The sequence below is a fragment of the Astatotilapia calliptera genome, chromosome 8 (genome assembly GCF_964374335.1).
Source record: "Astatotilapia calliptera chromosome 8, fAstCal68.1, whole genome shotgun sequence".
Classification (NCBI taxonomy): domain Eukaryota; kingdom Metazoa; phylum Chordata; class Actinopteri; order Cichliformes; family Cichlidae; genus Astatotilapia; species Astatotilapia calliptera.
Genome location: NC_137429.1, coordinates 10,873,710 through 10,887,907, shown reverse-complemented (window position 1 = coordinate 10,887,907; position 14,198 = coordinate 10,873,710). Strand labels below are relative to the sequence as shown.

Sequence of the window (14,198 nt, the reverse complement as noted above, 5' to 3'; positions counted from 1 at the left end):
GAACACTGGTGCTCCACAGGGGTGTGTACTGAGCCCTCTCCTGTACTCACTCTACACCTACGACTGCACAGCCACTAACAGCTCCAACATCATTGTGAAGTTTGCGGACGACACTACAGTGGTGGGTCTTATCACCAACGGTGATGAGACGGCTTACAGGGAGGAGGTCAGCGCTCTGACCCACTGGTGTCAAGACAACCATCTCACCCTCAACGTCGCAAAGACAAAGGAGTTGATAGTGGACTTCCGGAGGTGCAGAGAAGTACACACCCCCATCACCATCAACGGCGCTGCTGTGGAGAGAGTGAGCAGCTTCCGCTTCCTTGGCGTACACCTGGCTGAGGATCTTACGTGGTCAGTACACACAAACAAAACAGTGAAGAAGGCGCAGCAGCGCCTCTTCTTTCTCAGGAGACTGAAAAGATTCGGCATGAGCCCCCGCATCCTCAGGACCTTCTATCACTGTGCCATTGAGAGCATCCTCACTGGATGCATCACCACCTGGTATGGCAACAGCACCGCCTACAACTGCAAAGCTCTCCAGCGAGTAGTGCGGTGCTCTGAACGGATAATTGGAGGTGAGCTTCCCTCCCTCCAAGACATCTACAGGAAGCGCTGCCTGAGGAAAGCGGGGAGGATCATCAAGGACTCCAGTCACCCCAGCCATAAACTGTTCAGACTGCTTCCATCAGGAAGGAGGTTCTGCAGCATCCGGTCCCGTACCAGCAGACTGAGAGACAGCTTCTTCCACCAGGCCATCAGACTGCTGAACACGTCATAGACACCTCAGCTTCACTACTGGAACTTCAACATTATGCACTCCACACTGTATATAAATGCCACTTGTTTTGCACATATTCAACTCTGTATATTTTATATATTTTATTATTATTATTATTATTATTATTTATTTATTTTTTTACTATTTAATTTGTAAAAATGTGTATACACACACACATACACACACACACACACACGTAGGAAAATATTTAGTATACACATCCAGAAATGCATACACTATTATATATTGTACATATATTTATTAGTTTCAGGTTGGCCATTCTTGTATTTTGCTCGTTTGTGTTGTTGTGTTTGCACATCTCTGTTGCTTGTGGGGCTCGCACACAAGAATTTCACTCACATGTGCTGTGCCAGTGTGCCTGCACATGTGATGTGACAATAAAAGTGATTTGATTTGATTTGATTTGAACAAATATACAAATCTGCTAATGAGCATCAATAACGTACCAATATAGTAAAATAATTTCACTAACACTTGTAAACTTTTTTAGATTATAATGAACCATGCAGCAATTATTTCTCAGATTGCTGCACTGAAAATGTTCCTAAAGGTACCAAACAGCTAGCAGTCAGCTAGCAGCCAACCTACCAATCAAAGCTGACCTACTATAGATCATGCACAGTGTAGAGACTTTAAATTAAATTGTTATTTAAACAAAAAATCTGTTACCTTATAGTTTTCACAAAGTTGGTAATTAGCTATAATGACCAAAGTGGTTTTTGTTCCCATCTTGAATATACTGTATTGCCAAAAGTATTCACTCACTGATCCATATCACTGAATTCAGGTTTTCCTGTCCCTTCCATGGTCAAGTACCTAGGCTCGCTGTCACGAGTGAAGTCCTGTGCAGCAGGTCCACTCATAAAATCTCCTTGCTACTAAATATTCCACAATCAACTGTTAGTTGTATTATAACAAAGTGAAAGCAGTTGGGAATGACAGCAACTCAGCCACAAAGTGGTAGGCTATAGAGCGGGGTCATCGCACGCTGAGGCAGTGAGTGGGCAGAGGTCGGCAACTTTCTGCAGAATCAATCACTACAGACCTCCAAAGATTATATAGCCTTCTGATTAGGTCAAGAACAGCGCGTAGAGCTTCATGGGATGGGTTTCCATGGTTGAGCAGTTGCATCCAAGCCTGACGTCACCAAGCGCAATGCAAAGTTTCGGATGCACTGGACTCTAGAGCAGTGGAGACGTCTTCTCTGAGTCACACATCTGCACCTGTCAGCCTGGGTTTGTTGGTGGCCAGAAGTACTCGTCTGACTCCACTGTACCAAGTGTAAAGTTTATTAGGAGAGGGATTATGGTGTGGAATTGTTTTTCATGACTTGCCTCTTAGTTCCAGTGAAACTGGACCAACACATTTTGGACAATTTCATGCTCCCAACTTTGTGGGAACAGTTTAACGATGGCCCCTCCTGTTCCAACATGACTGCACACCAGTGCACAAAGCAAGGTCCATAGAGACATAAATGAGCAAGGTTGGTGTGGAAGAACTTGACTGGCCGCCACAGAGTCCTGAATTCAATACGACAGAACACCCTTGGGATGAATTAGAATGAGCCAAGCCTTCTCTTCTAATATCAGTATTTGACCTGACAAACGCACGTCTGGAAGAATGGTCAAAAATTCCTATAAATGCACTCTTTAACATTGTGGGAAGCCTTCCCATAAAAGTTGAAGCTCCAAAGGATGATCCAACATCATATTAAACCCTATGGAATAAGAATGGTATGTCATATGTAAGTGAATGCAGACAAAAGAATACTTTCCATTCTCGATTTGGGCATTCAATAAAAATAATTGACCATTGACACAGATCCAGCAAAAAGCATTAAAAGGCATTTATACATTTTTCCTTAAGCTCACCTGACTATCATCATTGAAGTAACATTAAGTACAGTAGTCTACAAAACCTCCCAAGTATAGACATATAAGATTTTACTGACTACAGATCTTTCAGAATACCATCTGTGTGTGATCACTCCGTGCATTGTGGTAGTGGTTGCATTTGGTTTGCTCATAACCTGCGACATCTGTGCTGGAGCTGCTACAGTTTAAAAAGTGTATCTCACAGGGTGGTAACCTCTTCTTGCAGTTTTTTTCTTTGTTTGTTTGCAACCTCCCACACGATACTTCACCACTAGTCTGCTCAGTAAGAGGCCAAATCTAAAATCAAAGTCTCTCTGCAGATTTTGATGCCTTCTTCCAGAATAATGTGGCCATTTCAGCTTTGTTTAAAACCTTTTAGTTGTCTGACTGCTCATGTTTCTTGCTTCATCAGACTTTGTATTATTTTTTCAAATTGGCATTTACTTTCTTAAACAGGCTATGTAGCATATGACCAGGCATGAAGACTAAAGCCAACTAAATGAGACTTTTTGAAATATTTGTTTTATGCTCATTAAGGAAATGTAAACGAGGAATAATGTGTCCAGTAAAATGAATCCAGAGTTTACAAAACTTCTCAACCACCATTTCTTCATGGATGTGCTTAACTAGCAGGGACCACTCCCTTGGTAACGATGGGCGATGAGGGATGAGGAAGTGTGATTAGTGCTGCGGTTTGGGGAAGGCCTTGAAGGGGACTGGCGACGGCTCTCGGGCCGGGCAGAACCCCCTGTACTAACGAGAAGTAAAGGGAGGAAAGGAAGAGAGGAGAGGACAGGAGAAGAGAAGAGAGAAAAAGGGGGGGGGGGGGGGCAGGGGGGGGGCATGAAAATGAGAACAGCGGGTATTGGACAAGGGGGGCTTTTATAGGCTGAGGCCAGAAGGGGCGTGAAGGAGGAGTGGTCCTGCTCCTGATATTCAGATGATATCTCCACTTGTCGCTATTAGATCAAAACCAGAGTGTGTAATCTGTCTCGGAGGCTCCAGAGAAGCAGAGGGGAGACAGGTTAAGAGCTGGTTTACCAAAGCTTTGTGACGTCTCACTCCTGTTATATCCAGAATGACGCTCTAACACTTCAAAGGCTGGACTGACTTCTGAAGAAGCACTGGCCTTTTAGCTTCTGGCAAGGTCAGCTGGTGCCTGTATTTTCCCACACATCTGCATGGTATCACAGCTGCTGGCCACAGCAGCTACACTGCACACACCCTACTTACAGTACAACTCCCCGACCCTCATACCCTGTCACGATTTACACAGATTTTCTCTCACAGGGATTGTCTGCTATCCATATGGAGCAAGTATCATTAGTTTGTCTTGCAAGTTATTCATGAACATCACCAGTATTTTATAATCAATGTCCAATGTCCCATTTTTAACAAGTGACTTGCTTCTTTAGGTGGATTCAGCAGCTGTTTGATTTAACATTTACAAATACAGTAACATGCAAGACATTCAAAGGTAAGCATAGGAATGTAAATTAAGTACATAGTCAGCATTTTTTTTAAAAACAACTCTATATTCGAAGGTGTGGTGAACCGAAATAACCACATTTCTTCTCTTACAGTAGAGAAAAGGGTCTCCACTTAAATCAAAGGCTGAACCCTGGTTCTGATTTTTTACAGAAGCAGAAACAAAAGCTGAGCTGGAGACTTCAAGTAATTAAAAACTTTAAATAGAGGTACAAAGAAGTGTAACTGTTCAATGTCTATAAAAAAAAAGTACAAGTAACTATGTAAGACTAACTCATAAATATGGTGATCTTGGGTTGTTGGGATGATGAGATGTGTCTGTGAAGGTTCTCAGTCATCCAGGTCATCGTAGTCTAAGGAGCTTGGAAAGAAAAGCGTCTGGACTTCTTTGAGTTGCTTGAAGATGTTTCACCTCCCATCCGAGAAGCTTCTTCAGTTCTAAGGGTCAAATGGTGGAGAATCCCACATTTAAACCCAGTGGGAGTATCCCCCCAAAGAGGGACAAAGGACCCCCTGATGATCCTCTACCTAATCACATGAGCCAAGGGGTGAAAGCGGGTGTGGGTCACAATCAGCCAGGGTTTCAGGTGAGCTCATTGTGAAACCTGGCCCCACCCTATCATGTGATTTCCTGAGGTCAGATGGCCCAGGATGTGAGTGGGCGTTAAGGCGTCTGGGAAGGGATCTCAAAACTGGATTATAGATGGCAGAGAGTTGGTGTTGTAAACCACCGCCTCTGTTCAAAGATGGTCACTCACAGTGGACGTAAATGGCTTCTTTCACTCCTCTTTCAAACCATCTGTCCTCTCTGTCCAAAATGTGATCGCTGGCATCCTCAAAAGAGTGACCTTTGTCCTTTAGATGCAGATGAAATGCTGAGTCTTGTTCCGTGGAGGTGGCTCTTCTATGTTGTGCCATGCGCTTGTGAAGTGGTTGTTTGGTCTCTCTAATGTAGAGGTCTGGGCATTCCTCACTGCACTGTACAGCATACACCACATTGTTAAGTTTGTGTTTTGGAGTTTGTCTTTTGGGTGAACCAGTTTCTGTCTGAGTGTGTTGCTGGGTCTGAAGTACACTGGAATGTCGTGCTTGGAGAAAACTCTGAGTTTCCTGTGTTTCTTCTTCAGTCACCTTTTTCACTCACTATGTGTTTATACACCTCTCTGCACTTTCCAGCCAATGGGATGGGTAATTTTTATAGTTATTATTAATCTCTGGCTCAGATGGCCACCCCTCCCTGAGCCTGGTTCTGCTGCAGGTTTCCTCCTGTTAAAAGGAGGGTTTTCCTTCCCACTGTCGCCAAAGCCTTTGCTCATAGGATGGAACCTTAGATTTACATCAACGATATACCAGTGAAAATTCAAACCAGTACTTGCAAATTGTACCTATGAAGTGACCTGTGAGTCTATATCCCCCCCAAAAATGGCATTGAGTATTGTACTATTGGCAGGCTAAAATCAACCTTCTTCTTCTATTTTTATTACTAAATATCTGTAGCAGAAGTAAAACCACTCTGAGTGCTGTACAGTACAAATATACATATACTGTTTAGAAGCCCTGTGGTTTGTTTTAGTGGTTTTAAACTCTCCATCTCCCCATCTGCACATCATATACATCTCTGTTTCATTTGCCATCATATAAATCCACAGAAAATACATCAAATTAACAAGCTCTGTTCTTCTATTCTCCAGTGACAGGTTTGCGAACCTCCGTTCAATAATCATTGAAGAACGAGTTAAGAGGCTGAGGTCCTCCTCTAATTGCATGTTGGTCGAACAGAAAGAAGGCTGGTGTTGTTGTCAGAATAATCCAGTGATGTGTAAAAGCCCCAACAGAGTTCTGATAATTAGAGTCTTCCTACCCTGACACTCCTACGATGCACCACTCGCCACTCCAGAAATCAAATTAGATGGTGCTTAAAATTAACCACAGTCGTTACTACTACAGTATGTTATGGGACTGAAATGGAGTTCCATCAGGGAGTTTCAGTCAAAAGGTGGAAGTAAAATGTTTCTCAGTTTGAAAATTAATCATACACATAACCTGCAACATCATAGTGAATCCCTTGTGGCTCAATCAGTTGATAATCTTGCTTGTTTTTTTAGTAGTATTTTAGTATTGATCTGCACTCCCCCTAAATTGCATGTTCGATGGGCTGAATGCTCGCCACTGCTGATGGATTCGGGGGTAGGTGTTTGCCTGTCAGTATGTGTTAGCACTCTGCTGGAAGGATTATCTTCTATTGCCCAGTGGAGACAAAATCCAACTCATATTGCCTTGGCAGGAATCAGTGTCTAAAAAGGGAATTTAACAGAGGTGTCTTTACTTACTTACATATATTTATAGAATCACTGGTATATGTTGTCAATAATCTCAAAGAAGCAATGACATAGTACAGTAGTTGCAGCAGAAATAAAATGCCTGGTACATCCAAAAGGGTTTTGTCTTTCATCTAATTTTTCCTTTCATGATTTCTGTATAGGGTTGAACTTTTATATGACTTCATAATGATAAGGTTTTAACTTATGCATGTTTTATGGCATGATCGCTTTGGGTGACAGGTAGCTGTCATCAAGCTGTCACCTGTCTTCAAGCATCAAAGTTATTTGAGTCACTGAACTGGGCCTTCTGACCGTTCTTGTGATGCTGCTCACATCTGAAGACTTTTTAATGTATTTTTAAGTTTTTTAATTAAATTATCTGACAAGCAGTTTTTTTTACTGGCACATATCCATGCTACAGTATTGTTTGGCCTGTTTTAGCAACTTCATACTGTAATAATATATCCTGATAGTTGAGAATTTATCAAGCTGAACTACTTTAGAAACTAAAGTGATACACTGTTTTCATAAGCTATTATAGTGGATATATTATGTCTGATTTATCCACATATCATTATGTGCATACATGCTAAACGTGGTTAATTTTAGCCCACTGCTAAGTTGTTGCTAGGCAGCATGATGACATCATAATATCAGATATAGATAAGAACCTTCAGGTGCTTAAGATGAACCTGTGTGTCAAGTTTGGTTGCTCGGCTCCTGATCTCTAGAGAGAGTTCACCACACAGACAGACACAGATTTTGTGTATTATAGAAGATTTTAGTAGTAATAAGCATGTAGAGATCATGGATCACCCATGCCCTTTCCAAGCTATATGACCACTTCTGGCAAGATGGCAGTAATCAGTCGTGATGATTTTATGGTTTATAATGATTGCTGTGAAATTTTAATTTCTTATAACAAATACTTAGATATATATGTACAAAAAATTACATTTTTGCGTTTCTAATACCTCTTTGAATGTTTTAAACGTCACCTGAACCCCCCCACCCCCCACCTAGGGCAATGTGCATATTTTTGTAAATGAAAGAATTCATCTGTTTAGCCCAATTACTTTCCCTTATTTCTAATTATAGAATCATCTGGGTACTCCAGTAGGTTCTATTTGTATTAGACTATATTGATATTTTTGTTTTTGTGGTAGAGTCTGCTCAGCATGAAAATTGAATAAAAACAGCATTTTCTTAATTTCTGTTTCTATATGTAAGAAATTGTCTCTAGTTTTTTTGGATATGTCTCTCCAAACTTACAGATTCTGATATGTAACTATTTTCAGGATGTCTCATGCAAATTATTAGAAGCTTAAAGTTTTATACATGTGGTGACAGGCATAGTGACTAGCAAAAATCTGTATTAAAAAGATGTTACACAGTTTGGCTTCCTGAGTTGAATTCACACACAACATAATCAGCTGAACGAGTTCACTTTGTGCAAAACACAGCTTTTATTTTAATAACTAAAAGAAAAGTGTATAAAACAGAATCAATGACAAAGGTCACTAAGTCCACAAGCTTTTTAAGGACTCAACATTATACAGCTGTTGGTAATAAAGCTTTTGTAACTGTTTATATAACTGTGTTACATAAGTTATTAAGTATGTGCATAATGACATTCATGGTAGTTCCTCACAGTGGCTTAAATTTCTATAGTCATTTATTAAAGAAAAAATAGCTCTAATATGATGACAATCTCTTATCTGCTGTTATAGCTAATGCCACAAGATTTGCCCTATTAACAAACTTGACCTTCCACCAAATGAAAAGCATAAATGTTTCCCGTTGAGATGAGAGAAAAGTTGATGATGGCAGTGAGTGCAAAGAAGCTCTAACCAAACAAGAAATCAAATAGAGTGCCCCGTTTAAATTAATCCACATTTTTAGTCTCAAAACACTAATTCCACTGACAGCACTCAGAAGGAATCTGACACAGATCCAAACCCAGGCTTGGCTTTCACCGCAGTCTGATCAGAGCAGATGTTTGTTTTTAATTCTTCCTCCAGCTACCTCATACGGTCATTATGTTCCCAGACGTCTCCTTCTGGACCCCCGGGCCGCAAGCTGCCTCATGGGCAATTTGATGGGTTGCTTTTTGAATTTTTCCATTATTTCTTTAATTCGTGACATGTTGGTGCGGCCAATGGTGAAGTCGCAACGGGTGGCACCCATCTCATAGCCCACCTCACACTTCTTGCTCAGGAGGCTGTATCCCTCAGCCCTCGCTGTTACTCTGTACTCCCCTGGGTTCAGCAGGCGCCAGTAATCACCGTCAGCAGCTGAAGACACAAACACTGAAAATTAACTTTGTTCGTAGGAAAGTGCTGTAGCTGTCATGGCTATCACTGAGTAAAGAGGTGAGCAGATTTTAGAAATACTAAGCACTTAGTGCTATCAAAATTAATATGTTAGCATCTGTGATTAAATGAATAACTTTCAGATAGTGTTCATTTGTTGTTTTTAGGCTTCCCACTTCTTTCATCCTTCATTTCTCCAGCTTCATCAAGTTTTTTAAGGACACACTGCATACAGTACTGTGACAGGTTTCTAGGTAATAACTCTTCGGGAATCACCTTGTTGGCACCAAAAGACTTTTTTCATGTCTGTAAAACTGTGTTATCGTTGGCATTTTTTGGCATATTCAACAAAATAAATAGCAACACATTTTGTTTTTAGTTTTTTTTGACAGACTGGTAGAGTATCAAAGTGTCTAAAGATACAAGTTCCTTTTCTTCCCTTTGCTAAATTGTTTAAGTGCAGACACAACACTGGTTCATCCCTTGAGTTAGGTAACTTTTTAAACTTGAATGAGTCACAGGTCAGTGTTAGGTGGCTTAACAAACAATGCAACACCATCCATCCATCAATTTTCTTCCACTTATCCAATTAAGTGTTACGGGAAGCTGGAGGCGATTCCAGCTGCCATAGGGCGAGAAGCAGGGTTCACCTTGGACAGGTTGCCAGTCTATCACAGGGCTAACACAGGAAACGATTCACACCTATGGGCAACTTAGAATCACCAGTTAATTTAACCTTACAAATTGCATGTTGTTGGACTCTAGGAGGAGGCCAGAGTACCTAGAGCAAACCTTGGGGGGAGAACATGGAGAAATCACACAGAAAGGTCTCAGTCCAGCCAGAATTTTAAAAAGCAAAACAAACAAACAAAAAAAAAAAAAAAAGAAAAGAAGAAAACAGGTTCCTCTGAAAATGGTTGGCTATAAGGACTGTATGGAAAATGAGTGAAAAAGCATGTTCATAGAAAAACCTTCTGAAATGTTCTGAAAGCCTGAAAAACTACCATTAAAAACCACCTAAATGTCAGGGTCCCTGTGCCTACCCGGTCGGCTCAGTACGGCTACATATGTTTTGTATTCCTTTTTTTATTTTTTTCCTGCTCTCTCCTTTCCCCTCTTTCCCTCCTCCCTCTGCCTGGGCGGAGCTCACCTGCGGGCTCCTGCCCTTGGCCCACGCACCTGTGGCTCATCACGAGTGATCCAGCTCCTTTATAAGACGGCAGCCCTGTGTTTCTCGTCGCTGGACCGTTGCCGACCCTCGTCAGTGTAACCCCAGCTCAATGACTTCAGAAGTGTTTCATAGCGATTTACCTAACTACCCATTCGTGTCTCTGTGTACAGATTCCCTGGACCTACCCCTGTGTTACCCGAGTGAGTGGAGTGTGAGGAGGAGTGGACGGAGAGTGTGCGAGTGTGAAGAGGAGTGGACGGAGAGTGTGCGTGTCTTTCCCGTTCGTGTGTGGACCCCCGGAGCCCGGCTTTCCCCTCACTTTTGTAAATAATCACCTGGTGCATCATAATAAAGACTCTTGTGCTTTCAAGACCTAGAGCCTGCGCGTGAGTCCGTTCAGTCCCGTTGTGACACTAAAAGTTATCCTTGGAAACAAAATATAAAGAAATGACAGGTGGCTCAAGACTTGCACAGTACTGTATATGTCAAAAAAAAAAGGAACATATGTCCATTTTAAGATTCTATAGAAAACTTTGTTCTCTTCAATGTTTTGCTTAATTTTACCTTAATTATTACTTAATTATGAGAAAAAAATGCAATTATGACCTTTAATTAATGGAAATAGTGCAATTAATTAGCTACTTTTTATCAGTTGACAGGACTTTGATGTGCTTGTGCATACTTGCCATACAGCCAAATTATTATTCCCTTCAGTTATACTGTTGGCCAACCAGTTTCTTTTCTCTTTTTCAAAAGCATGATGAGCACATTGATCAGAAGTAGTAAATTAGCTAATAACATCTTAATGGCTTGAGAAAAATATGCACCGACTCAGCAGTTCATCATAGAAGCTGACACCTAATGAATTTTAGTCTTTTAGATCCAGAGTTTTGTAATGCCCTTTGCATCTTTAGGCTTCACTTTTCTAATCCAGTGACTACGTCCATCTTTAATATACAGGCCATGATATAAAGCTGAAGCATAAATTATGGTGAAATTGATTTCTATAGTCTTGGCACAGCCACGAGTAAGAAATTTTACTATATGTGATGCACCCTTAAGTGTTTTACATATTATGGACTGTGAAAACACATTAAAGCACACTATTTTTGCCACAGTTGCAAAATGCAAATTCTGTCCTAGAAATCTGAATTTGAACAGCCCAGTAAGCAGTGGCAGAAAAACAAGCATCATAAAAGCCTTCATTTGATGCCTAAAATAAATGTTGGCGAGTTCTGTGTGTTCTACTTTTGACGAGGTAGGTGTTGTATAAAAGTAGAAAGAAGCTCTTTTAAAAGGAGCTCTGCTTTGTCGTGTTGGATTTTCTTGGTCTCTCTGTGCCAAATACTGCCTTTACGTGACCTCAGTACACCAGTGCGCCTATGGAATATTTTCAGCCTTTGACTCACTCACAAAAACGACAGTGTTGCGTCCCTCCTGCCATCCAAACACCCACCTGACGCGTCTGAACAACCACTGAGACAAATGAAATATGAAGGCAGGTCTGGTTCTGCTGCTGTCAGTCCAAATAGTTACACAACAGCATCCATGCTCATATTACTAGATGGAAGAAGAGAACTGAATTGTTTTCTGAAGTCACTGCATGAAAAATGCAATGGAACTAGAGCGTATTTCCATTATCTATTGGATATCAGTGTATCAGCAGTACCAAAGCTTTCTGTCATGTCTTCTTGGTGACTACAGCTGTTTCATCTTGATAAGAGAGAAACCGCCTTGCAAACGCCTGTTTCTAAAGGTCCATAAAGTTCCAAAGGAAATTCAAAACAGCTGAAAAGGTACAGTCATCAAAGTAAATACCCTCACATCTTTCCTCTCTGCAGCTGAGAATAGTGAGAATCCTAAGAGGAAGCGCTGACTTAAACTTAGTTCCAGGAATAATAATGGCCAATGTCCTTTTGAACATTTGATTTCATGCTCTAAGTACAAAACTACTTTGGCTTGGAAAGCTGCATTTTTTAGGCATCAGAATAGATTGCCTTGAGGACTCACACTTGATTGTTAAATTCGGAGCAGGAGGCCTCGGCAGCACAGGCTATGACTGTGAATTGAGTCAGAGCTCCGCTAAAATACATAACCTGCTTTTGTTTGTGCCTTTTATCCCGTCTTATACCGAAATACCAACTCGTTGCAAGAATGATTCATTTCTGAGGAATAAGCTGGACTGTGGAGACAGTTGAGTCAGAGCGCCCCGAGGCAGCTTCTTCTGCTTTGATTGCAAAATCTGAGCTTACTCGCAAAAAATTTCAGATGAATGCAAAAACGCTGCTGCAAAACAGACGCTGACAGCTACCCAGGTCCAGACAATTGGAAGGGGGGGTTTCCTGTAAATATGTTTACTTTGTACTGGTTTACTAGCTCAAACCATTAACCGTTAATGACTCAGAGTACAAACAGAGAACAACAGTTAGTAGCTACTGCTATTGCATGAGCTAATGGGGATCTCAAAAAACTAAAACTAAGAAATGGCCTTTCATTTAGATGTCAAGCACACACATATAAAGTGGCAGACAAAGAAAAAATAAACACACAGCTCACAGGCAACTTTGCAGCACCAGTCACAAGGACAATATTTTTCCATGTTTACACACATACAGAGGATAGACCGCACTGTCACAGTAATAAGAATCAGGTAAAAGCAGCATGATACCTGTACGAATGTCATGGTTGATGCCCTCCACAGAGATGATGGCATTAGCTATTCCACGACCTTGGTGGTCCTTGACTACACCTTTGATCCCACGGTGCACCTGTACGTGGAAGCATGGCACATGTCATCGTGTGTGGTTTAATGATGTGAAGTGTACCGTATGTTGACAGTTAAGGATTCTATAATATAGTTCCTCCTCATGTAGCACCGATATTCAAATAACAGCTAGCTAAACCTATATTTGACAACAGCATTAATTTAGTATAAAACAGTTATGGTATTGATATAACATTAGTAAATTAAAACCATGTACATTATAAAAAAGCTCTAAAATATTTAAAACACTCATGTTTAAGTGCCTTTATTGGTTATTTGTTAAGTTTTTTATGTACATGTGTGAAATTTAGGGGCTCCTTTGCCTCTGTACCTGCTCCATGAATACAAGAAGAGACTCGCGATTGTTCTCCCACTCCTCAGGCAGGTCACTCTCATGAGGAAATTTGTCACAACCCACATACATCGACAGCTCAAAGCAATTTGTGTGCAGATAGCTGAAATCATTCATACCTGCCAAGAAAAAGAGACAGCAGAAGCCGGTCAGGATTTAGTTCACTTACTGGCCAGATCTGTGAAATTAAAAGTGGGCTTAAAAAAGCCTTTCATTATTATTTGTTTGTCTGTGAATTATTACATAATGCTTTGGCTAAAACCTAGAAGCTCTGAAAGCAGAAGTTTTCCAAATATGCAGATATATGCTAACAAAAAGCTACAGCTCAAAGGCTCAGAGCTGAGCAGAGAAATCCACCCTCCAGATATGGACACTAACTGCCGGCTGCAGTGTGCCAGGATGCGCCGTTGATGGTGCCATCCTCCTTGGCAAAATCTTGTGTGTGGCAGACCCGTCGGTTGGCATCAGTCATCAGACGGTGGGTGGACGCGTAGGAGAAGGCCAGCCAGCGGAAGATGTGGTCATCTGGTGTCGAGGTTTGCTCCCTGACCACCCCTTGGGAGCGAGTTCTGTCATACGGGAAGGTCACCACAAGCTCCCCACCCTGGAGGTTACCACCCAGAACGAAGGGCATCTTCTCCATCCATGCTATCAGAGCTCGTGTCTCCAAGGCAACCTACAGGCGGGAGGGGATACAGGAAAGGGAATGATAATGTACTTCATGCAATCGTCTCGGCACAGTCACTAAATAAACTCACTCATGCTGAAAACAATTTGCTGCAATGTGCTGTCAAGAGGGAGTAATAACAATATTTAAATGTTAAAATACTGCAGTAGAATTTTAGTAAAATCCACTTTAAAAAGTGGACAAATATTCATCAAGAGGCAGGAAATTGATAAAATTGCCCCTGCTGTTCAGGCTCACGTAACCCCTTTTATCTCCAAGCACAGGCTGAACCAGTTAGCCAGGCAGGCAAGGATAGTTTTCACAGCTTTGTGAGCACAGATGGGGATCCCAGCTCTACAGCTGCAGCAGCTATTCTGGAGGCTTTGTATGACTCACTCGGGGCTCTCACCAACGTCAAAACACTCGTGAGGATGAGCTTTAAATAGA

The 14,198-nt window shown here is 41.4% G+C and overlaps 1 protein-coding gene and 1 long non-coding RNA gene across 2 annotated transcripts in view; one reads left to right on the top strand and one right to left on the bottom strand.

The window, feature by feature from the left end:
• Positions 1-7,927: 7,927 nt before the first annotated feature.
• Positions 7,928-14,198, bottom strand: part of cpxm2 (carboxypeptidase X (M14 family), member 2) — a 29,084-nt gene continuing 22,813 nt past the window's right edge. Inside the window, exons 11-14 of the mRNA XM_026178458.2 lie at positions 13,463-13,760; positions 13,064-13,203; positions 12,637-12,736; positions 7,928-8,779 (exon numbers count right to left, since the gene is read on the bottom strand). Of these exons, the coding sequence (XP_026034243.1) occupies positions 8,523-8,779; positions 12,637-12,736; positions 13,064-13,203; positions 13,463-13,760 (795 nt within the window). The 3' untranslated portion in view covers positions 7,928-8,522. The remainder of the gene's footprint in view (positions 8,780-12,636; positions 12,737-13,063; positions 13,204-13,462; positions 13,761-14,198) is intronic.
• On the top strand, positions 9,167-10,340 carry LOC145430386 (uncharacterized). Its single transcript, XR_013910951.1, has 2 exons — positions 9,167-10,057; positions 10,139-10,340. It is a non-coding gene; the product is annotated as an uncharacterized LOC145430386 (long non-coding RNA).